The sequence below is a fragment of the Ochlerotatus camptorhynchus genome, unplaced genomic scaffold, assembly GCF_037179485.1.
Source record: "Ochlerotatus camptorhynchus isolate MF236.1 unplaced genomic scaffold, CSIRO-AGI_Acam_v1.1 ptg000093l, whole genome shotgun sequence".
Classification (NCBI taxonomy): domain Eukaryota; kingdom Metazoa; phylum Arthropoda; class Insecta; order Diptera; family Culicidae; genus Ochlerotatus; species Ochlerotatus camptorhynchus.
The window spans coordinates 791,832-817,123 of NW_027040583.1; the positions used below are offsets into that span (position 1 = coordinate 791,832).

At 38.5% G+C, this 25,292-nt stretch overlaps 2 protein-coding genes across 3 annotated transcripts in view; both read right to left on the reverse strand.

Moving 5' to 3' along the window:
* Positions 1-11,063, reverse strand: part of LOC135698658 (rabankyrin-5) — a 56,253-nt gene extending 45,190 nt beyond the window's left edge. The window contains exons 1-3 of the mRNA XM_065218723.1: positions 10,901-11,063; positions 10,099-10,416; positions 9,617-10,032 (exon numbers count right to left, since the gene is read on the reverse strand). Coding sequence (XP_065074795.1) covers positions 9,617-10,032; positions 10,099-10,416; positions 10,901-10,904 — 738 coding nt within the window. The 5' untranslated portion in view covers positions 10,905-11,063. The remainder of the gene's footprint in view (positions 1-9,616; positions 10,033-10,098; positions 10,417-10,900) is intronic.
* Positions 11,064-17,717: 6,654 nt separating this feature from the next.
* The window catches only part of LOC135698656 (uncharacterized), a 63,360-nt gene continuing 55,785 nt past the window's right edge, over positions 17,718-25,292 (reverse strand). For both annotated transcript variants that reach the window (XM_065218722.1, XM_065218721.1), the window contains 8 exons: positions 23,233-23,468; positions 23,080-23,165; positions 22,574-23,013; positions 22,260-22,506; positions 21,104-22,195; positions 20,689-21,039; positions 20,200-20,513; positions 17,718-20,136 (listed from right to left, as the gene is read on the reverse strand). In XM_065218722.1, the coding sequence (XP_065074794.1) occupies positions 19,308-20,136; positions 20,200-20,513; positions 20,689-21,039; positions 21,104-22,195; positions 22,260-22,506; positions 22,574-23,013; positions 23,080-23,165; positions 23,233-23,468 (3,595 nt within the window). In that variant the 3' untranslated portion in view covers positions 17,718-19,307. The remainder of the gene's footprint in view (positions 20,137-20,199; positions 20,514-20,688; positions 21,040-21,103; positions 22,196-22,259; positions 22,507-22,573; positions 23,014-23,079; positions 23,166-23,232; positions 23,469-25,292) is intronic.

Genomic DNA, 25,292 nt, shown 5'->3' on the forward strand with positions numbered 1-25,292 from the left:
ACTTCCGGCGAAAGCTAGAAGGTTTTCGGAATAGTCTAAATAAACTTCTAAGAGACGTTGTGATAAAAATTGCGGACGAAAGAGATTTTTGGGAGATGTCGAAAGAAATTTCCGGTTAAAATCGGGAATAGGAAAAACGTGGGAGGAGTTGAGTTTCCCTAAAATAACGTGACGTATTTAATACATGCTCGCTTATGCTTGATACTCTTTCGACTAGTGTTTCTATTTCCTCGCCGTGTTAGGCTGAATAAGCTGTTTTTTTTTGCTGAAGCAGCACATGTTTGCCTGAATAAGTCCTTATTCAGCTTACACAGTTAGTTGGGTTGCTTGTCACACATTTGTAACACGCTCTCCCCTTAGACCGTGTAACCAGTGGTGTGTCTATCTGCCTAAGATTGTTGAGATTGTCGCGAGTTTAGTGTTTCGATTTAAATGTTATGAATACCAGGAAATGATTCAAATATTAGTGCCAACACCGTCCACCACCCACTGGACAGCACGCAACCACTCCACGAAGTTCCGCTATTCACAGCCAGATGCCGCTGACAGCAGGATTGGGAGGCGATGTAAGGGGGCCATGATGGGGCGAAATTGGGCTGAAGGAAAATGGATCAACGATCGAGAGCGCAAGGAAATCACCCACCATCGTTGCTAGCCAATTGCCTGGCGCTCCACTGTGCTTAAATGGTTTCAAATCGGGTCCTGATTAGCCTCCCAAAGTTACAATTCAATTGGTTAGAAACAGGCTTCGCACAAGCCATTTGAAGTTTACATGTAAATTACTATGGGAAATCTCAATTTTTTGTTCATTGCCTTCTAGTCTTTTTCCATATTGAGCTGCGAAACAGTTCGATAGCCATTCTTATAGAAAATTTTCTCAGCTACAACTTTGCTGAGAATCGTTTCTATGTAAAACGAGACAGGAAAAAAAAAAAAAAAAAAAAAAAAAAAAAGTAAACGGCGCCGGTGGTGTAGTGGTAAGCGTGATTACCTCTCACCCCAGCAGGCCTGGGTTCAATCCCAGTCGGCGCCGCCGGGATGTTCTGAGGCATAACATCTCTGATCACGCCTTCCTTCGGATGGGAAGTAAAGCCGTTGGTCCCCGGTTCATGAGTTGATGGGTCGATAGGTAGGGTCCAGGTGTGGGAGCTGCCTTCCTTGGCACGTCGGTAGCATTGGTGCTCAGCACGGAAAACAAGATCGACGGAAAAAACAAACCAAAGGAAAAAAAAAAAAAAAAAAAAGAGACAGGAAAAAGTTATTAATTATTTAAGAGATTGGTAAACTTATGACATGATCAAGCAGCTACTCTGTAGGCAACACTGTATTTTGCAGTGTGACATAGTAGCCATGATTTTTGTGTCCTATTCAACGCCCCAGAAACACCAATGTTGCCTGTTGAGCAGTTGATTGAGCATGACCAAAAGACATCAGCGCATTGAACCATTGATAACTTTCGATCCTTGCACTTAATCAAAAAGTGGTCTTCAGCAAAGTTGTAGCTGGGAAAATTTCCTACAGGCACAGTTGAAAGCTTTTGAAGCAGACCGATATGGTGAATTATTAGATAGACATGAACCAAAATCTTGGGTTTACCATAGTAATTCCCATACAAACTTCAAATGGTTTGTGCCATCACAGTTTCTCACCAAATGGGTTTAAATTTTGAGAATTTTCTCACCAAATGGGTTCAAATTTTGCATCACTCTACTGGGCAGCCCACAGTCGAAACCGAGGGACGAAGGACAGAAGCAAAAGAAATGAGAAAGTGAAGGTGAAGGTGTAGCAGAACGGAGGAGAAGGGGGCCCTCATCGACAACGGAAGACGAAGGAAGAACTAGTGAAGGCTAAGGTAGGAGATAACCGATAAGAAAGTGGGAAAGTTAGGGAAATAAAAGAGACCTGTAAAAGTAAGAGTATTTGAGTGTTTCCTTGGCCGCGATAGTCACACGTGTATGCCGACCCTGAGGCAGTGTAGAGGGGGGTCTCATTAGTGCTGGGCAGGGAGGACCCTACCTGTTACAACCGTGGCGGACTTGATGGATGATGTCTAAGAATTTTTTTTAGATGAATTATTATTTGAGCATATTCAGAACGATAAAAGTCTATCACAATAGTTTTCTCTGACATTTGAGCGCAGGCAGACATTAATAATTGTGATTATTAAAAAATCCTTATCCTGAGGGGCCTTATCTTTATATCTGGCAACGTTGAAATTATTACAACGAAATTATCGAAAGGTAAACAAATTTTGACGATTAAAACTTTTTGCCTCCATTATTGCTGTCATAAAACTAAACCGTATTAAGCAAAATGGCTACAGATTTGAAAAAATTAATCTTCAAATTATCTTCATAACAGCCGTAAAAAACGTTATTCATTTGTTAGTGATTTCATGAAAGTAAAACAGCTTTTACACATTTAAATTATTTTAATGCCACCGCCATATTGCTCTTATTCTATTTGGTTTTAACAATCTTCGTTTTTCATGATATTTCGCCTTGATTATAATTTTGTTCTCATCAATTAATCACTGAGCAGTTATTGAGATTACGAAAATTATCGAATTACTTCGGCTGAGCTCAATAATTTATTCAAAAAATAATTATATTCTTTTTAATAAATTAAAAATAATTATTTTAATCAACGTTTTCTGTATTTTTTTTTTTTATTTTCCAAAGCGCATTTTACATTAGGTTGAATTTGGCATCTAAAACTAGGCCACAATATTAGAAGTGATTTGATAATTTTGTTAAATATTTCACTTTAATAACGGGGAACTTTAAGATGATTTTTACATTCTCATTTTCGATCAGATTTTGTGCTTCAATTGGATTTATCAAGATCGGATGATATTTATGCTGTTTTTGGTAGGCTTAACAAGCGGCTAAGACAAATAGTACAATGTTGGTTTTTATTGATGCCAAGTTGCTTTTATTGTAGTCTAAACATGGTTTTCATCTGGTTCTCAATGCTTTAGTCATGCCTCCAAAATATATCCTTCAAAACCTTCTCCAAGTGTTAATGAGGTTTTTTGTGAATGTAATAAAGGCAAACCTGTCAATGTTTTATGAATGAATGTCTTATAGGAGTGTAAAATGTTATTTGGGATTCTAAGGGTAAGCGATCGTCCGACTCAAGCCTTCAAAATACAATACCAAACTAAAATGATACACGAATGTCTCTCACTGCAACTGCGACTCACAGTGGCGACAGTCCGAACTAAAGGCGTACAAAATCTAAAATGTTTCTGAATCTGGTTAAAAATCTCATATATTTATTTTTGGGCGCTGAGTTCATTTTTGACGACAAAAAATGATAAAAAAAATGCTAATCCCCCTAAAGTACGATCTTATCTTTTGGATACGTAGGACTTAGATCTAATTTCTGTCATACTTAGCACCCCAAGTAACAATTTAACAGCCTTTTAGCTTTCACTCTGATAGGGTAAATGGCTCTAATGTTTGCCTATGGATCTCAGAGCCCATCGCTAAAAAGCTGCTATTTATCAATTTTATCTAGATGAACGCGTCATTGGGACGGTATTAATGGATACTTTTGGTCGCTATTGAAAATTTAGTCGATTGTTGAATTTATGTATGGGCCCAAATTAGGAACACTTAGGCCGACATTACATCCATTTCCCCTATATTGTGGTTTTAAAATGGCAATAAGCAATCGTTTTAGTTTAAATACAACATTTAGAACACTATCCCTTAATAAAACAGTTCAGTAAATCATTCATAAACCTGCTCGGTAATGATTTATTGATGTCACGACAAATTACTCCATAAAGGTGTTTTATCATTATAAAAGCAATTATAAAACCGTTTCGTTTCAACCGGGATCAATAAGTATATATTGTTTTTTTTTTTGGCTTCAATAAAGTGTATCACAAATCCCCCCATTTTTTACAATTTAAACAAAAAAGATGGATCCGCCTGGAGACATAGAAAACATAACTCTAGTGAGGCTTTCAAACGCAGAATCATAAGGAAATGCTGAAGGATATTGTTATTATCCCATTTGCATACAATCCTTTCTTGAAAATAACTTTATTCTTATAAGTTCATCAATGAGCAGTAATAGAGATTACAAAAACCAACAAAATATCACATTAGATTCAATCTGGCACCTGGCCACAATATGAGAATTAATTTAATAATTTTGGTAAATATTTGATGAGGTTATGAGGATTTTTTGCAGTTTCATTTTCGATCAGTTTTTTTGTTGTTGCAATGAATTTATAATGTTTTTGTTTATCGGTTGATTCTTATGTATTCCTTTTCATCATGATTGATGTCTTTTAGTGAACTAAGCAAGCGCCAAAGGCAAATGGCCCAATTTTGGTTTTTATGTATGCCAAATTGCTTTGACTGTAATTAAAATGTGATTTTCAAATGGTTCTCAATGCATTCGTCATATAACCTTTTTGCAGCAAGTCTATCTTGAAGTGTCTCGAAAATACACTCCTCAGAACCTTGTTCAGGGTGGGTCAACTAGAAATATTCTAGTCTTAATGAGGTGTTGGTGGATGTAATAAAGGCAAATCTATCTTGAACAGGGTTTTATGAATGTTGTTTTATAGTAGCCTTATAGTACTTCATAAAACGTAAAATGTTACTTGGGACAACCTCCCTTTTTCGATCGGAATTGAACTAAAATGGAAACTCTCTATAACTCGATATTTAAGGGAACATTGAGTTATAGAACATTAAATACATTTTTACTATGGTTCTATAACACGATACCGAGGTAGTTGACTGTACTCTGTTCTATTCTATAATATATATTTTAATCATCAAATTAGGAGGAGTACTTTATAAGGGGAATTGCAAGTTTCCAGGAGAATCCCAAAACTAATCCTGAAGAGAATGCTAGGGATATGCCATGGAAATTCTAAGGAGAAAATCCACGAAACTTTGAAGTATGATGTACTAACGAAATGCTAAGGAAGATTGAATAAACTTATGAGGATAATTTTAAAGGTATTCTGAAAAGAACTCCAAAGATGGTCTGACTAGAATTCCACGATAATGGAGGAGAAATCTAATTACAATTAATTGGAAGAACTCCAAGTATATTCTAAGGAGAATTTCAATGTAGTTCTAAATAGAATACTAAAAGAACTCGATGGAAATTAGGTGGGTAATTGAAAAATAATGGGATACTAAGAAAACTTTCAAGAGAATTTCAATGGAACTCCAATGATAATTCCAAACGAATTCTTTGGATTTTTTTAAAGAATTCCTGAGCAGAAATCATTAGAAATTCTTGGAACAATTATATTAAAGTTTAGAGAGAACGCTTCTATAATGCTTAGGAAAATACAAAAATAATTTTTCAGGAGATTCTAACGGAGAATTCCAACGAAATTTTGCGAAATTATTAGAAATTCAGAGATAATTTCATACTGAAAGAGTTATTTGTAGAGAATTCTTAGAGTGTTATCAAATATTGTAATTTAACAATATAGCCCACTTCCCGAATTCCCATATGTTTCTGAACGCAACAGTAATACACCGGTCATAAGTTTAACAAAATAAAAGGTGTGGTAGATAGTATTCGCTTTCTCATGCATTCTTACACGCCTACCCTGACGTCATGACATTATACCAGGTTCAGACTAAAGTTGATATCACGTAATATAATATGATATCAAGAAAACCTATACTACGTGGTATGAGCTATAGTCTGAACGTACTATTAGCTTAAAGACGAAACACAAGACCCGCTTACAAGCTTAGTTTCTGCCTTGCTTCCAACATTAGAATCATATCTTAATCAATTGACTGTTTCGTGGCCCCTCCTTGCATCAATCATATATTATCATATATTTCGATGGATAATTCATGTGCACTCGGCTGTCGACAAAAGCAGGCCACTCTCAATGTGTGCCACGCGGTCGTCTGTTATCTCGGTAGCAACCATTGTGTGGTCCTCCTCATTGTTCTTCATCAGCAGTTCTTTCGATCGATGCGTCGTCGACTTTGGAAAGCAACCGTTTAGTGATGAGTGCGTGAGTGCTGACTACGTTTTGTGTCCATTGCTGCAATGGAAGTGCTTTGACCCCCGTTAACAATACTGCCATACAATGAAACCACTGGAAGCGGCTACCGTTCTGATGGAGGAGGCTTTTCGGACAGCGGAAGATAAAGTGTTTATTGTGTTGTACCGTTTGACTATAGTTTTAAGATGTATTGTATAGTGACCAAGAATCCTCGGCTCTGTAAAGTTAATTCGATTGAGCCTTATCAAATAAATTAATAAACAACTAAATTTATCGAACGAGATCGAAGGTATGATCACTGTGTTACAACAGAACTGCCGTAGTCTAGACTCGTTCAAATTTTTACCTCACAATTCTGATTGTGATATATTTGCTCTCTGTGAAATATGACTTCTTTCCGATAGAGAACTCAACTTCTCTTGCGGCTCTATCAGGCGTCGAAATCGTCGCTTGCCAAATAAATGTGAAGAACAAAGATCTTTGCATAACTTTAGTATACGTTCTACCATTAGCCGTAGTCAACTCTGGAAACTAGTTTAGATTCTGCCATCCCCAGTATTAATCCTGGGTGATATGAACTCCCATGGTATTGGGTGGGGCTACCTATGTATATGATGACAATAGAGCGGCTATTTTTTACGATTTATGTGACGATTTCAACTTGACTATGGACACTGGTGAAACGACACGAATAGCAAAACCTCCAGATCGAGAAAGCCGACTCGAGCTATCTTTGTGTTAAGGATTGCTATCATTGGACTGTATGAGGAAGGTTATCAATGATACCCATGGTAGTGATAATTTGCCAATCATCATTTCAATTAAGTGTGGCTTTCACTCTGCAGAACCATCTCGAGTTCTATTTATTCTTACAAGGAACATCGATTGGCAGAAATATGCAACGGCGGTGACAATCGGTGTCGAATCAATAGATACACTTTTACCGTTGGAAGAATATCAATTCCTCGCCGATTTGATTTACAAAAGCTCACTGGAAGCACAAAAAAGAAAAGTTCCAAGTGCACCCTTCAAAAGGAGACCAGCCACATCAGGATAGGAACGAAGAATGCACTAAATTGTATATAGGAAAATCGGATGCTTTCAAAGCTTTTCGTGGACACAAAACCTCCCTTACTTCGAAGAATATTTAAAGGGTGGAGGGTGGCTCGCAACATGCGTAAACGCTCATCTTCTAATGAGAGTGAAGAATACTCCAACCGATGGATATTCGATTTCGCTAAAAAGGTATGTCCGGACTCAGTTCCAGTACAACATATTTTTCGGGAAACGTCTCCAAGCGGCGGCTCTTTAGATAGACCATTCACGTTGCTGGAATTCTATATGGCTATTCTTTCATCGAACAACTCCTCAACGGGAAATGTTTTGATTAAGTTCAATCTCCCAGATATCGCAAAACGACGCTTGCTAGACTTATTCAATTTCTTACAAAAATAACATTGTACCGACTGAATGTAGATAGGTCGAAATAATAACCATTCAAAAACCTGAGATAATCTGCACAGATGTGGACTTTCTGAAATTGTGAACAGATATTTTACAGACGGGTCTCGTCTCAGTGGATTCACTGGCTTCGGTGTCTTCAATGAAAATTCAAGCGCCTTCCGCAAGCTCCAGGAACCTTGTTCCGTTTTTGTTGCTGCGCTGGCAGTAATCAACTTCGCATTGAGGATGATTTTCAACATGCCCGCAGACCATTACTTCATCTTCTCGGATAGTATCAGTTCAATCGAGGCTTGGTGATGGCACTGATGATGAGTGTGCTGGTCGAAAGATCATGTATGATTTCCTTTGTATGGGTCCCTTTCATATTGCTCAATCCCAGGCAATGAGAAGGTGGACTCTCTCGCAAAGGTGGGCGCCCAGGAAGGCGAATTTTATGACAGACAAATTTCACACGATGGATTTTACCACTTAGTGCGTCAGAGCCCTTTCGAGTTGACAAACCGATTGGGACAATGGAAATCTTGGACGGTGGTTACATTCAATTATTCCTAATGTTTCTTCTAAAGCGTGGTTTAAAGGCTTGGAGTCGTGACTTCATTCGCGCGATGAGTAGATTTATGTCCAACCACTACTCGCTAGATGCTCATCTCAATAGAATAAACATCGTGGACAGCAACATTTGTCGGTGTGGAAACGGTTACGATGACATCGATCACGCAGTTTGGCAATGTAAGGATAATGACGCTGCCAGAGAGCGACTTTGGAATACCCTCGAGGCCCAAGGAAGACAACCCTATGTTCCTACCAGAGACGTGTTGGGAACTCGCGATAACTGCTATATGCAGTCGGTTTATGTGTTTCTTCAAATGTCTAGTATAAGAATTTAATTCCTTTGTCTTTTGTCTCTCTTTAATAGTTTTTATTTGTCTTGTCCCTCCGTCTCGACGAGTCTCATCGTCGCCCACTGGTCACCATAGTCGGTCGAACTCCAGACGAAACTAGAACCGCACTACCGTTCATACTGGCGACAACGCTCTGATGAGACAACGAAACCTTACCCCCAAGCTCCTCCCCTGATCCTATCCTGCGACAATGTACCTCTCTAACCTCGGGTAAGCCGCGAGTATTCGGCCCAACTCCTACTAGACATAGAATTAAGTGAATTTTGTTACAAACAAAGTAAAATGAACTATCGACTCCGTAAAGCTAACGCGATTGAGCCTTCCAAATAAACGAACTAGTTAAAAAAAAAATGGTTTGTAAATTGTTGAGAACTACGTATACCGGTTTTGGAATTTTTAAACCCCCTTCTCCCGCGTGGCCAACCTTCCATACAAATTTTTGACACTTTTTTATGACAGTGAGTATTTTTGACTCAGTAAGTGAGTAAACGGAATGTAAACAAAAGTGAGTATAGTACCACATAGTACACTCAATTTTTGATCTCTTTTACCGCTGTATAACTCAAATCAATCAATCTGTCTTTTTTTTTTCCTTCGGAGATAAGCTACCTAGTCCATGGCTAAGAATCTCCTAAATAAAGTAAAAAAAAAACATTTTTCTTCACTTACTCATAAATGATTTTTGCAATTATAAGTCGATTCGACTGAATTTTGTGATTTTTAGAGTGGGCGGTAAATAAAACCCTCGATTGAGGTTGCGTCTACATTCACTGCTCATGTGGATGTAAACAAAAGTTATTGTGTTCGACAATAATAAGTGCAATTTGTAGAACGTTGCAACTCATCTAAAATGAGTGAATTAGCCGTTAAAATGTATGTTTAACTCTCAATTAATAACTGTGGAAGAGCATCTAGAACACTGAGAGTACGCGATAAGCTAAATTCAAAGAAGAAAAAGAAGAAGTATGTTTAAAACTTATTTTCGAACTTTTTCAGCAAACTTTGAATAAATGAATGTTTTTGAACTACAGCATTTACCGAATTCATTAAAAAGGGTTGCTGTTGATTTTAATTTTTAAATGTTTTTCAGAATATAATGAACTCAAAAATTGCTGAATAGTCGACAATCGTACGACGGAATGAATTGTGGGTCAAAACTACCGTAGACAGATATGCTATTATGAGCACTGCAGAGAACCGTTATTTAGATATATAGGGTAGGTACTATGATTGAACTTACCGAACCGTCGTTTTCCACCAGGCATAGAAAAACAACGTCCTCTCGAAGCAGACGAACTGCAGCATGCAACGGATGCTTCGTTTTACTTTTCAACATCTTGTACAACAGCGGACCGGACATGTGTTCAAAGTCCTGAGGCGTCAGATCGTCCCAGTGGGTCGAAATCAATCCCGAACAGTATTCCAACAGGTTAGCTGCACCGACATCTTCGGCTACACAGTAAAACCGAACACAGGACCGTACGGAAACAGACGACACCAGTGCCCGCTCACAAAGTCCCATTAGACCGGGCAATTTGAAACGGTGGGATGTTTTGAGTAGATCTAGAGCAAGCGAGTCATGCTGCAGATCTACGACGTCGGTATAAATCCAGCGAAGTAAGGCATAACCGACGTCGGCATCTAGGTCAGACCAATCTAAAATGAGAAATATTATTCAATGATGGATTGTGGTTTTAAGTCGTGATAAATATTAATCCATACCAAGTTCCGATTTGTCCCCTATGACCTCTTCGCGCCATTCTTCGCTACGGGCGTTCAATACAAACTTGTGACCCGGCATGATTTTGTCTTTCAGCTTGACTGTTATATCCGAATATGTCTTACGTCCGTACAATGTGGCAACGGTCATGACGAGACGCGAAACAAAGCTGCTGAATTCGCCTAGGTCGTGATCATCGCTGGAAGCGACAGCTTTACTATATTTCCGCTCCAGCTCTGCATAGTTTTTCTGCAGCTTGGTGTATTCTTCTTTGAGAAGTTTTAGATGCTTCTCAAGCTTAACAGAATCGTTAGTTGAACCTGGAAATAAAATACTAGCTTAATTTTCTTGTTAAACATTTCAAGCAACTTAATCTGTACGACTGTAGTTCCTAATCCCGACGTTGTACAATTTTGGCGTGGTTCTGAACCGGCGAATGTTTACATATTTCGAATGCGAATGATAAGATAACACGAAGAGAGCAAAAGAGAGGATAGGTTGCTCATTCATTAACACATCAGCATAAACGCCTCTCGCCGTCATTCGGTTTCCATTGGAAAGGAATGTGCGTACCGTGCGTATGGTGATGGGTGGGAACTAGAATTTAGTTCTTTCAATAGAATAATTCGCATTGTCACCAAACTTCACATAAATCCACGACTAATATTCCACCTCTCAAGCGGCGAAAGAGTAAAACGAGCGCAGAATAAAGCATGAAAACATAACAAAACTTAGTCACTAGGACAAGGGTAACGCTGCTGTTTCACGAGTAATTTGATTTAATGTCCAAATCATCATACGTACCCATGATTATTGAGCTGATTCCAACCCAAGAACAGTCACTTAATCGTAATCGCGCACTTTTACCACTGGAAAAAGCTATTATCAAAAGAAAAACATAACTTTCCTGTAGCGGAATACACTTTTTGCACTTAATATTGTCCTCTGTTGTTCAAACACTGCGAGCGAGGAGGAAGGCGAAAAATCAGTGCCAACATTTCAAAGGGGCGTAATTGCTTTTGTAAACAATGGCTTTAGACGTAGATTTCTCGCAAATGAAAACCCACCCCTTCAAATTACAAATGCTAGCTAATACAGGAAACATTCCTCTGCGTGCTGGTGTCATTCATTTTCATGAGTGTGCTTTCATTCGCGAGAAATCGACGACTAAAGCCATTGTTTACAAAAGCAATTACGCCCCTTTGAAATGTTGGCACTGAAATGATGATGAGAAATTTGAAACTGTCACAAAAAATGACAGATCATAGCGTCTCCTCAAACCAAATATGTCGACATCAAATTGCGACGAGTCCGCAACAGGTTCACGGTCGTTCAGATCAACTCAAAAATTGAGTCGAGTAAACCCACTTTTGCCGAAATGTGAGCATGCTGTGGTGGGTTCAAAACTGGACCATCTAAAATGATCAATTTAAAATACTGTGGAAGCCACAACATAGTTCCATAGAGGTCCCGAAGAAAAAAAAGTTCTGTCAAAACCGCAGCATTTTCATTCATTCATGAGCGCTATCTAACAACTATAAACAAACTGTACTATCTTCGGTCCCAAGCTAATCGATGCACCCCTCGAAACACAGGAAAATCCAAGAATCCCTCACGCTAACTTGAAAGTACCCATTAATGGTTGAAAAAGACCCATTTTGAAGAAAAGTGGCTTAACTCATTAAGTGAGTAATTTTTTTACCCATTAATGAGTAATTGTTAATCATTAATGGGTAACAGATACTCATTAATGGGTAAAATTGTTTAATCATCAATGAGTTAAGCTAGAGTCGGTGTATAATGAGTCACGCCAAGAGTAATGCCAACAATCAATACGAAACTAACGATTTTAAATTGGCTCACTACTTGACTAGCCAGCCCGCATAAACGCGAACCATAAATTGACCTTACCTAAAATGGTTAAAAATTGTTTATAATCCCTGCTAAACTTTAACTGAAATGGTTATGGAACTTTACATGAACGTTTAATGATAAAGTTTCAACCTTATGTATTATGGTTTTTTGGAACTGGACCTTACAAATAATGGGTTGTTAAGAACCATTACCATTCCAAATTCTTGTTTTCTCCATACATTTTCGGAAAGAGAACTATATTAGAACCTTTTAACTTATGGTTTGAGAACTTTAATGGTAATGGTTATGGTAGTCAGTAAGGTTCATTAATGGTTTTGTATTATCGCTCAACTTTACGTGGAATATATCGTGAATTGGTAATCAGTAAATTACAGGCAACCAATTCGCGATATATTCCACATAAAGTTGATCGATGTTACAAAACCATTCGTGGACCTTACTGACTACCATAACCATTACCATTAAAGTTCTCAAACCATAAGTTAAAAGGTTCTAATATAGTTCTCTTTCAGAAAATGTATGGAGAAAACAAGAATTTGGAATGGTAATGGTTCTTAACAACCCATTATTTGTAAGGTCCAGTTCCAAAAAACCATAATACATAAGGTTGAAACTTTATCATTAAACGTTCATGTAAAGTTCCATAACCATTTCAGTTAAAGTTTAGCAGGGATTATAAACAATTTTTAACCATTTTAGGTAAGGTCAATTTATGGTTCGCGTTTATGCGGGAGGACTAGCCTATTGGTCCCAAGCAAACGATTAACGTATCCCATTCTAGTCGAAATTCTAGTACTACGCAATGTTTGTTTTGATTCGCTATGAAAGTTTGACAGATAAAATGAGGGGTGCTCATTTTATCTGTCAAACTTTCATAGCGAATCAAAACAAACATAGTGTAGTAATAGAATTTCGACTAGAATGGAGTAGCTAATGGTTTAGCTAATTTTCACAGTTAATCATAATGGCACGTAACCTTGCATTGCAAACATGTTATTTCTTATTAACGTGAATCAAGATCCGTTTTCATAAAATTTCATTCGCTTTTTTTGAAGTTACTGCACAAGAGAAAAAATGCTAAATAACTTTTTTACGTTGAGAAAAAATGTTAAGGGTTGCAATTGCAATGCCAAAACCGTGTTTTTTGTTTTTAATTTTAGTTAAATCGAAAAATGTTTTACAGTCAATCATAACGGAACATTCCATTAAAACATTAAAACATAAATTGAGCACATTTATTGGAGTCACATGGAACATTGCATTATTGCTAACCGGAATCAATATCCTTTTTTTCAGAAAATTTCACTTACTTTTGGAAGCACCTGCGCCAATGTCGTGACCGGACTGAACTCGAACCACGTACGTTGCGATTATCAGACCTGTGCTTTCTCCACTGCTCTCTCTTGCATTTTCATTGATCCATTGAAGATGTTCAATGTAGAGTCGGTGTATAATGAGTCACGCCAAGAGAAAAACAGTTGAACTCGCATCACGGTTTTCGAAAGATTCCCTTTCTTTTAACTTGGCAACAGAGGACTTCTACATCAACTTCAAATGACTTCTAGCGAGAAAAAATAATAACGGCTGTAGTAAATCATTATATCAGTGATTTTGTCAAATTATCTTAACAAAAAATAGTAGAAATTCTCATTACCGATCATTACCAAACGTATCCCATGACAATTGAATCACAGACAAACAGACATAACTCTCATAAGTTGTTCATCGAACAAGCATTTAACGGTCAATTTGAAAGTATCTCAGTTGGTAGTACTGCCACCTGTGGCGTGCATAGAAAATTTCCTTGCGTTTGACGTTTACACACTACCGCCATCTATGCAGCGTACTACCCACCACAGTGTACTCAACAGGTGGCGGTAATGTTTTAGCGACGATGTTTTACAATGAGAAATAGTCAATGTGTTATGTCTGTTTGTCTGTGATTGAATGCTCTCTGCGTGTTTATTATCATTTCTCGATGAACTGCTCTGATCGATTCTCTTCATCGACTTTCTCTTTTCATAACCACTGCTATGCAAACAGATTTCGCGCTAATTCTACCACATAGTTTGATAAATGAGGTTCTCATATAACGTCCAAAACGTCAAATACAACAGGGAAAGGTTTTGCAGCTGAGTTATTGACGAAAGAGAAAGTCGATGAAGAGAATCGATCAATGCAGATAGGACCTTTTGAAATGTTTATCTAGATTTCTTCGATTATATTTTATATTTTATTGCAATACCTTTCGTGGAACTTTCATAGCATCGTAATGTTTGTTTACTTTGCATGATAGGTAGCTGGTTTGACAGTTCGATAGGTAGACTTGGCATTACTCTTGGCGTGACTCATTATACACCGACTCTAGTTCAATGTAGAAGATTCCGTTGTCCTCATAAACAATAAATTAGACATGATTGAAAAATCTTTTACCAATTACTAGAACTAAATTAACGACCAATTAAACAATTTACTAAAACAAAATAAAGCTCTGGTTACTGAAAACAACGAACAGTTTAGAATAAACCATAAGGTTCAAGCGGTTCAAGACAGATTGAATAGAATTGGGTTGTTTAGGGGTATTGAGGTAAATACATATTCGTTATCTGCATTAAAATTGGAACCTAAATCCAAAATTTCATCAATTTTGGTACACTGGAACTATTTCAAATAAGTACGATTACATTAGCAAAAATCACCATCTTAGCGCCCCTTGGTGGGACTTTGTATGTGAGCGAGCTGTCAACGAATAGATTTAGTGTCAACGATCAAAAATTTAAATCTCGATTTAAAAATCGAGATCAATGTCTACGGGATCGATAAAAATATCGTTGTGCTCATAAAACAAAGCTTTATCAGATAATGTATGAAAATCGGTACATTTTTCGAAGTTAAACAACCCAATTATATACACGTTTAATGACCAACAAAATGTTATTAAAAACAACTTCATTAGATTCAGGCGAAACATTATAAATGGAAGGAATGGCTTAAACAAAATTAAAATTGTAAAAAAAAATCAATATAAACCTAAATATTGATCTTTTGGCCAATCTTATAAACGACATTTTTTTAAGCCATACAAATGTCTCATGTTAAAATTATTTCTAAAGACAAATCCTCAAGAGCTCAATACTACTAAACGAGAATGTAACTATCAACAGTTTTGATCAAACTCTAGAATATCTCGACCTAATTGTAATATTTAAATAAACAATCCAAATTGTATTCATCGTTTGATATCAACGTTGACGGAGGATATCTCGATGAACATTTCAAATGGTCCTATCTGCTTTGATCGATTCTCTTCATCGACTTTCTCTTTTCATAACCACTGCTATGCAAACAGATTTCGCGCTAATTCTACCACATAGTTTGATAAAGGAGGTTCTTATCTAGCGTCCAAAACGTCAAATACAACAGGGAAAGGTTTTGCAGCTGAGTTATTAACGAAAGAGAAAGTCGATGAAGAGAATCGATCAAAGCAGATAGGACCATTTGAAATGTTCATCAAGATATCTTCGAGCATCAGCTACTGAAACCGATCGATAATCTTCATTTCATCGAGGCACTTAACAATGATCAATCAACATACCAAATCACGGGGGAATGCATGAAAACACTGTTTTCAAAACAGAACAGAGTATTATTTACAGCACAGAAATTGAAAGATGTCAATTTTGAAACCAGACAAAAACTACAAAATTTACACAGACAGTAGAAACATTCAACCGTCGGAACATCATTAACAATAATTACCGTTGCCATCATTTTAATACTCTACATGTCCAGAAGTCATTCCAAAACCACATAACCAAAACGAACCGAGACGGTCCGTTCTTCAGGAGGAGGAGCTACCGAACGGATCGAATCATCACCAACCAACAAACACTTAGCATCACCAACGATGGCAAAGGAGAGCAGCAGTATCAGCATTCCATCAACATTATCCGCGCCCAGCGACCGGCACTTAGCAACATCGACGACGACGACGACGATGACCACGCGATCCACCGGCACCGCACTTACCGGTGACATCGCTAGATCCCAATCTAAGTCTAAAGTTTGGTTAAAATTGAGCTTTTTTTTAATTTTTAATAGTTTCGTTCAGGGGGTGCATTAGTGTCTATGAGGGTCATATACATCTACTGAAAATTGTATGGATGATTGTCTACGAGGGGGTCCAAAACCACTCAACGGTCTACGTAGTTTATGAACAGCAGCCCTAATTTATTTATTTATTACAATAATGTTATCAACAGACTAGTTTGGTGTCCAACTGATAAAAACAGTTATCTCAAAGCTAACTTTAGAAGACAATTCGCGTGACATGTAAAAATCAAAAACTGAGGAGACTTGGTTGAACGTCCGTTGCAGGGCGATTAGCCCGGAGTTCGCCGCATAGTTAGTTCTCCTTAGTGGGATCCTGAGAAGAGAGTTGCCTCGAAGCCGAGCGGGACGACTCTATCTACGATGCAGAAAAGATTGTGTTTTGCTGTGGCTAACTGCACACGCACACTGAGTAGATAGAAGGAAGATTTATGTCGATTTTGAAGATTTCCTGCAAAAAGATGAAGCACGATGCAAGTAGATGCGAGAAATGAAAATGATTTTTCGAAGATTGATACGCTAGTGTGAGATTTTTTGAGCATCTAGATTCGATAAAGAGTCATAAATTGTTGAGATATTGTTTAAAATCTAACACTGCTTCTTGATTATAAATTCGTTCTACGAGTTTCAATTTCGTCCAAACGCATTGAAACACCATTAGATTTTCTTCATCCTACGGATAAACGTAAAAAGGGGGATTCGCTAGGAGCGCTTCTTTTGTTTTGAGAACAATGAGCGTAAATATTCATACAATGCGCTCTAACGTGATTTATGTTGTAGCTAATGTACTAACGCATCGGAACAAATCTATTTTTGATTTGAGCACGGTGAAATCATTGATATTATTGATCTTTTCTGATCGATAGAACGGAAATGGGCGATTACGACGAAGTAGCGCTCTACCCTATGTAAATCGTTGACTTCACGCAGAAGTAATACTAAACATATAGGGGAAATGTTGGCTTCGGCAATACCTTAACCTATTATCGTCAGGGGGTATAACACAGTCCTAGGGCACTCAATTTTGGCCAATAGTTGCTCTGAAACACAATGTATCCACATGCCAAAATTGAGCTCTCAAGGACGTTGTTTACCCCCTGACGATAATAGGTTAAGGTATTGCCAAAGCCAACTTTTCCCCTAGTCAAAGTAAAATCGGATACCTACTCAACCTTCTTTCCTTTCGACATAAATCATCTTACAATCAACTAAATACAAACAGTCAGGCAAAAAATTGGCATTATAAAATCTTCACAATTTGGACGACAATACTTTCCCTGCAATTTGAGACGGTTGAACGAAAATTAGTCCATAGCAATCACAAGGACTATTTTATATTTGCCTCAAGGCTTCTTGAATCCTAAAACCCTTCCCTCTGCTGCCTCTGTGGAGGTGACATAGAGGTGATAATGAAACACGGAAGACTACATGCCAGAAGAGCGACAATCGAAGAAAACCCGGACAAGGCCGTCGAATCCTGGGCAAACTTCGCACACCATGGATTTTAATAGCTATGAAACTGTTCAGACCTTCTCCGAGCAATCTTTACGGAACGTCCTTGCAAGCAGGTAGGTACAACGTGATTCACAAATTGGATTTAGGGATTTCTTTCACATGATTAACTACTACTCTTGGATTACATTTGTTTAGTCGCAAACTGTTCATCGATATGATGACTTTATTTATTTCTCGATGAAATCAGATCCATAAAGAAAGTACTCTTCTGTGGGTGGTTAGTAGGTATAATTCCTTTGTATGTACACTAACAGGCATGCAGAAGTAACGATATGCCTATAATAATAGCTGCTAGACGTGTATTGCTGCGCGGTAAAAGCTACATTCAAGCCGGATAAAACGGAGATTTCTGTGAAAGGCTATGTAAATAAATATTTTTATTTTCTTGAAAGGAAACTTGCTCGATATCTGGCTTTCTATTCCTAGTATCTTTGGCGTTGGCCAGATTTTCAAAAAGAAAAATTAAAACAAGATTTTTATTCTGTAGATTCAAGGGAGTCATGCAGCTACAAACCAAAACGCTTAACAATTAAAACATACACGATTTAGAGAATGAATAGAGAGAGCACACGTTCGCATTCATTTTTTCAGCAATTTTACGACGACGGTTCTTTACCATTGAAGCGGATCAGCGATTACAAATTGTCAATTGTTGCGATTTTGCTTTAATAATTACTTTGTCAGTTACCGTGTCTTATAGATCTAGATTTGTAGATGAAGTATAACGAGTTCACTTCCAAGTTACGCTAATTCAAATTGTAGATTCCGGTATTAAGTAGATCTTAACTATTGAGGTTATTGTTTCATTTTTATCTTCTTTGCTAGTTTTACTGAGAATGTTTATAGAGAAAACCAATAGTTATTTATTGAATTCTGACTAATAAAGAGGAATGATATGGCCTGGAATTCTGAAGACGTTTCAAATAATTTAAAATTAGGGAGAAAACAACATGTGCCAGGTTCATTCCCTGTGAAATACAATTAAACAAGAGATTCGACAAAAGGTGACGTAGTGAGAAAATCTCAATGATACTTTTCCATTAAAGTCTACTTAATGTTACGGGCAGATCAACTGTGTTTTATTCGCTAAGTATATAAAAAAATCTATGTTTCTTCTCATACATTAGTAATTAGACGAGCTTCAATTTAGCCTAGCGTTACTTTACTTGATTTATCGGTACGTGATTTGGTTTACATCAATTAGTAAATGCCATTCTTGTTCGAATCCATTTCCCAGAACATCGAGCTTTTGAGAAACTTCTCAAAGTAATCTGTAAATATATTGTGTCTATCGATTTACGACGAATATAGCAGCATAAATAGTTTAAATATATTGAAAAATAAGAACACGTACACTAGCGATACGTACGGAATCATGGTAGGTACGAGAAATTTGTTAAAATAAACAATAAGAAACAAGAGCAACAGATTTAAGGAAATGTTTTCGTTTGTGATTATAAGTTAGACTAGATGAACTAATTTGCAGACATTAAAATAAGATAAAAATGACTTTGTCCTTTCCATATTAAAATAAACATCCTATATACAACATTAAATATATAAAAGAAAATAAAATTATTTAAAATGGATGTGTGCATTTTTCACGCAATTTGCTTTACGATTTGAACAGAACATTTAAAAAGTAGATCTGTAACTTATATCACAAATACAAATTTCAGCTCCCAAGTGTGTTGCTTAAACTGCCATACTTTCAAACAGTTGTTCCATACGCCGCACTGAAAACGGCACGAGAGCTATCGGTATCAAGTGAGATATCTTCCGGGCTGGCCAAATCGACTCGAATTTGCTCCAGCTGGGCATCATTCTGAGAATTGGTGCTAGCGCTGTTTATATTACCCGGTCCACCACTAGTGCTGCTGCTATATGTGTAACTGGTATTTCTGCGGCGATTAGCTGCTGCCGTTTGATTTCCATTAGCGCCTCCCCAGTATCTAAGTGTCCAATGGAAATGGGTGGGAGCAGACGGAGTTTGATTACCAGTCGCTTCCTCACTTTCATGTTCCGCAGCCTTATCGGTATTGCCCGCATCACCTAGCGTAGTAGATGGCATTATAATCGTAACTTCACGATTCGTACAAGGTAACGTTTCACTGGCACCGGCTATCATATCCATACTATCCTTGGTCCCAGAATTGGAAGAGTTTGAATCCAGTGAATCGATACTGGAATCAATCGCGGCCAATCCATCTACGCTAATCCCAACCGAACGATTCCCATCGCCTCCGGATTCTTTAAAACGGATTAGTGCTTCCAAATCACCCTGACATTCCTCTATCGACCGTAGAATATCCCAGCAAATGTCCGACTCGATCGGGATAGGATGATCCGAATCACGGTTGTAGATTGATATGGCTATATGTACGGGATGTGGTATCGGAAGTGGAATCAGCAGTTTATCTGAAGCGTGAGTTTCCACTTGTTTTCGCTTCCACGGTTTCCAACTTTTTCGTGACTTCTGCGTCGGAATCGGCGAACGACGAGCTCTTACACGAGGTGTTGTTAGACCAGAAGAAGTGTCACTGCAATAAAATAAGTATATTTAGCTTTTATGAACTGAAACAATCGTTTTTAGGTCCACTTACTTTCTCTTCTCAGCTCTTCTGGAGTTGATCATGACCCGTGAACGGGGATTGAAAGCAGAAACTTCCAGGTATGGCGAATGAACTTGGATATTGCCACGTGGAGCGTACACATTGCCCAGGAGGTCTGGCCCGTTGATGCCCATTATATCACTAGTGTTTTGTACCATTTCAGTGTAACGAGACAAGTCCAACTGTGTGTGTGGTTCCAGCTTGAATTGTGTATCACTTTCCGAAAGTGGCGTCAGAAAGTCCAAACTAAATATGTCGGCATACAGCATCCCGGCTAGACCTGCCCAATCACCCACTGAGAGACCCTGTAAAATAACAACGTTTATTTGTGTGGAGCCCACCAAACAGAAATGTCGCTTTATAATGAATCGTATAAGGGAACGAAATCTATTCAACTAATTCGGAGAAGAAATACTAATCCGAAGGACAACAACATCCATCACTATAATAAAAAAGCTTTTTTATGAAAAATAAACAAACCTTAGCATCCCAGAACTCATCCTCGCTTATCGACAGCCGTGCTATGACATGGGCCGGACAAAACTTCTCCAACATGTAAGCCGACTGCTGAATAACGATTTTTAGTTCCATCGTGTTCAGTTTGATTCTCGACTTGACGGCGGTCGTAAGTCCGGTTTGAAGATCTCGGCGCCGTTTCTCTAGCTTTTCGTGCAAGGACGTCATAAGATCTTGGCCTTCACGTTCCAACTGCCGGTAGGGACCGACCGTTTTAGAAAGTTGCGCCGAAAATGGACCGAAACAGGCTTCCACAAATTGACTGAAGTCTTTCTGCGGCTGACAGATGACGGTTTCCATTGAGTGTTGGTAGGCCTAGAAAAAAAACTAATAATGTTAGGCCCTGATGGTCTGCTAAAAAAGGTTTTGAATCTATTACCTGTAACTCATCGAGCTCCATCTTGGCCTCGAATGCAGCCAGGGCTTGTTCAGGTTTTATGGAGAAGTAGTAATCCAAAGCCAAACCAGGTCCTGTAATACGCTTAACAGCAAAGCTATCACTAGCCGGAACGCGCCCACATTTCTTAATGAATAAATGAAATGTTAGGGCATCCCAGAAAAGTCGTAGCCAGTATCGTGCCACTCCCACAAACAGAACAATGATCGACACAGCAGGACAGATTACTGATGCTACCATCAGTGCGACAACAGGCTGGACAAGTCCCTGCATTATTATGTTCCATCCGACAGCCTCCAAGAAGATGCAGTGCCGATTCCGACGACTCTCGTCCGGACAGTCCAGATCGTAGACCATCATCATATACACATGCAAGGTAACGGTAATGAAAGGCATCCATAGCGGTGCTGCGATCGCAAATGCAATGCTACTGACACTAACACTAACACATAGCAGCGGAAACAGGGTCAGTATGACCAGTGAGCCAAGAAAGCCTTTAATAAAGTAGTTAAACAATCGGTTTAAATGCCGCGTCATGCCTTTACCAATGAATCCGGTATCTGGTTCCGTTTCGAAGTGCGTACGGGCCTTTGAAATATGCCTCCACAATTCTACCAATCGTGAGCACATCGTTTGAGTGATGCTAGTTTTCCGAGGGAACAGTGTGCCGTTCACCTGAGATAGTTCCAAATCGGCCATAAAAGGCTTAACACAAAAGAGAGCACGCAGCCCCAATGGACTATCCCAGGGTACGATCACACCGAGTAAAAACATCATATTCCATGTCCAAGTCCAGGTACGCTGGAAAAGGTTCAACAGACGCCACATTGGCCATCGGGTGCTCGTAGAGCGTACGAGTTCTTTTTCGACAAGGAACACTGGTTGACTAGGATCCGAGCGGGGGGTAACTATCGATGTGGCCTGTTGAGTTATGACCGTTGGTATTACTTCCGAATGTCCCTGGAAGCTACGTCGGATGATCCACGACTTCGGAGACCATATCCGACAAGCCCACTGGAAGTTGCGTGTAGGGGTTTTGGCGTTTTTCAATTCTTTTAGGAGAACCGGCTCCCGCTGCAGAGAAAAAGACCATTGTATATAACAACACATGTAACCTATTAAGAAGTCAACCAATTACCTCCTTCATGAATGCCATATCCCGTGTAAGAAAATACACCGACTGGTGCAGATTGTGCTTTTGTGCAATCTTTAGTGCTTCCTCGTGGGCTCCCCAGGTAATTTTCGATAGCTTCGTTTGCTCTCCGGCTTCAAGTTTCGCACGTAACCAGGGAGAAATGCGTGATAGAACAGGATGTTGTTCCTGCAGAAGTTTACGATGTTCATCACTGGATTTTTTTAGCTCTTTCTGTATTTTATCGACAGCCCTTGAAAATTGTGCGAAATTTATTTTAAGTATCAGATACAAGTTCAAATGCTTAAAACTCAACTTACTTGTGCATAATAACGACCGATTGAGCTTGTTGCACCAGCAGCTGAGGTACATTTTCCCCTAACCCTGCTAAATCACTATTCGATAGTATAGACGTATAGACCCGTTGCAAGTATTCCTTCATCACCGCATCGTTGACTTCCTCTTCGATTTCAGCATCGGTCATTTTTCGTTCCCGCAGCTCAGAAATCAAACGCTCGCGAAAATGAAGAAACCATCCACGTGTTTCCTTCTCCAGTATTCCAACCAATATGGGCAGTGCTTTGCGCATAATATCTTTGGAAAATAGCCGTAAATCAATATCCTGCCCTTTGGGTGTTACGTACAAGTATGGTACGGGCTGTGCTTGTTGACAATTGACGTCAAATTTCTCCATGTTGGCTCGCCGAAGTTGATGCCGTACGTAACTGCAAAGCGCATCCAAACAGTCTTCGTACTCGTTCTATAAACAAAAATATCCACAATCATTGAAATGTCACCTATAATACAAGTTGTTCGCAATTCTTACTCTACAAACTAGTTCAGCTACCAAAAAACGACATCTTTCCTCCTTAATCTTATTATCTAGATTTTGCGCCAATAGAGACGGAACGCCTGCAAAAAAAAAACACGAATCATTAAAGATCTTCCATTACCTCTAATAACCTGCTCATCAACATACCGATCACCATATCGACCAGTTTGATTAACCCTTGCAACAGGGCATGAGCGGCATGAGCAACTGAGAAGAAATGACCAAACAGCCTTCCCATGGCGCTAATGACTAGGAATCGAGCCGACATGGCAAGATCACCGAGCAACGAATCACGAGTCCGTTCCGATCCTTTCTGCAGAATCTGTGACAATCTCCAGCGGTGCATCTGACCAGGGAAGTTCAAGCTGGGTACCTCGAACTCACTGGAAAGGAAAAATGATTAACTCTTTCTTTATTGACAACCAACCTCACAAAAATAGCATTCTACAAAGAATCAACGCTACACCGAGACCATTTCGCTACATAAAATATATACTAAAGTTGACTATTAATAGCTACTGGAACAAACTATCCAAGACATTCACGATGTATCATGATGAAATGATAGTTCATCTGTAGTGTTCGAGTGTTTGTTTTATATTTATTTACAGCACAGATTTATGTGGTTTGTGATTATATGTTTACACAAAAAAATCAGTTCAACCCAGCATTGTCACTAAACCTATCAACGACACCTAGCAAATTATATGTGTAACATGAATTTGCAACACAAGTCGTGGATGTACCGGGATACAATGGAAAGCAGGAATCCCAGACGAATTAAAAAAAATACTTCAACGAGATTGAAAAAGTGTCTTCACATGTCACCGCTACTTTTCAATTTAAATATACATCAAACTGAGTCATTACAAACGTTCAGGGAACCTTTCAGAAGTTTAGGGAAATTTGTAGAAGTTGAGCAAATTCACGCCACCTGACGAATCGATTTTACTTTATACTCTCCGAATTCTATGAAACTATGCACAATAAATTGTTCGCAGGGGACAAAAAATCAAGTTTGTGCTGGAATTCGGCCGCACGCTTAATTTTTCAAAATGGCGTATAAAATCTTTTTCAATAAATCTGAGACAAAGTTGTAGGAAACTGAATTTCCATTTCAGAAAAAGATACACACCAAAAAAAAAATTGTAAAATGTCAACTGCTAGTAAAAATGTTTAACTATTTTTTTCACAAACAATTTTTATTGTTTCTTATACAGATTTTTTTCTGAAAATCGTTTCCTATAAATATTACGTGAAAAAAAGTTCGAACATTTCACTTTTTTTCCTCTGTTCGGGACCTAACACCACTGCGGGACCACCTCTGTTCGGGACCTAACACCACTGCGACCAGCAATTTGATCTATTGTAGTATATCCCGTGTCCTTAGTTTAGTACATGTCGTATTACTCCATCATTATTGAGAAATGATGAAATATTCGATTTTTTACAGTTGTCATTCTTGCATTTACCGCAAGGATCCGACTCCAATTGAAAGGTCACGCTATTTATACCCTTCGGAGTGTTGAAACACCTTAGGATTCCTTAGCAACAAAATCCAACAATGACATCGATAATGACCATGCATCAGAACCCTAGTCTTAAGCACTTCAAACTAGGGAACAACGAAGATTAGGAATCACATAGATGAAGACTAACTCGACAGTGAGCATACATAAAGGCGAATACGCGATGATCGATTCTCTTCATCGATTTTCTCTTTGCATTGCTACAGCTAAGCGAAACAATTTTCTAGAATTTGTTCAATGCAGAGTAGTAACAGGTTGTATTTTGTATCAAAAGCAACAGCAAACGCACCGAGAAACGTTAAATCTAGCGAGTTATTAACAAAAGAGAAAATCGACGAAGATAATCGATCATCGCGTATAGGCCCTTATGCATGCTCACTTCACTGTCGAACTAACTCATTTTTTCCTTATTTCAAGATCATCCTCGGTGGACAAACCCGAGTCTTGTCACTATCAACAAGACACACACCACTGCGTCCTAGCAAGAAGTACAGTCGACTTGTTTCGCGCTCCGTTAAGGTGTTTCACTGTGAGATTCTTATTCCAGTAATCACTTCGAAAATTCAAGTGCACAAATATCAGCTTCCAGGACACGTACCATAATGAAACTGTTACTCCACATTCGCTGCACTGCAACATACATAAAGTAGCAATTTCAGATGAATTGAGGCACTAATT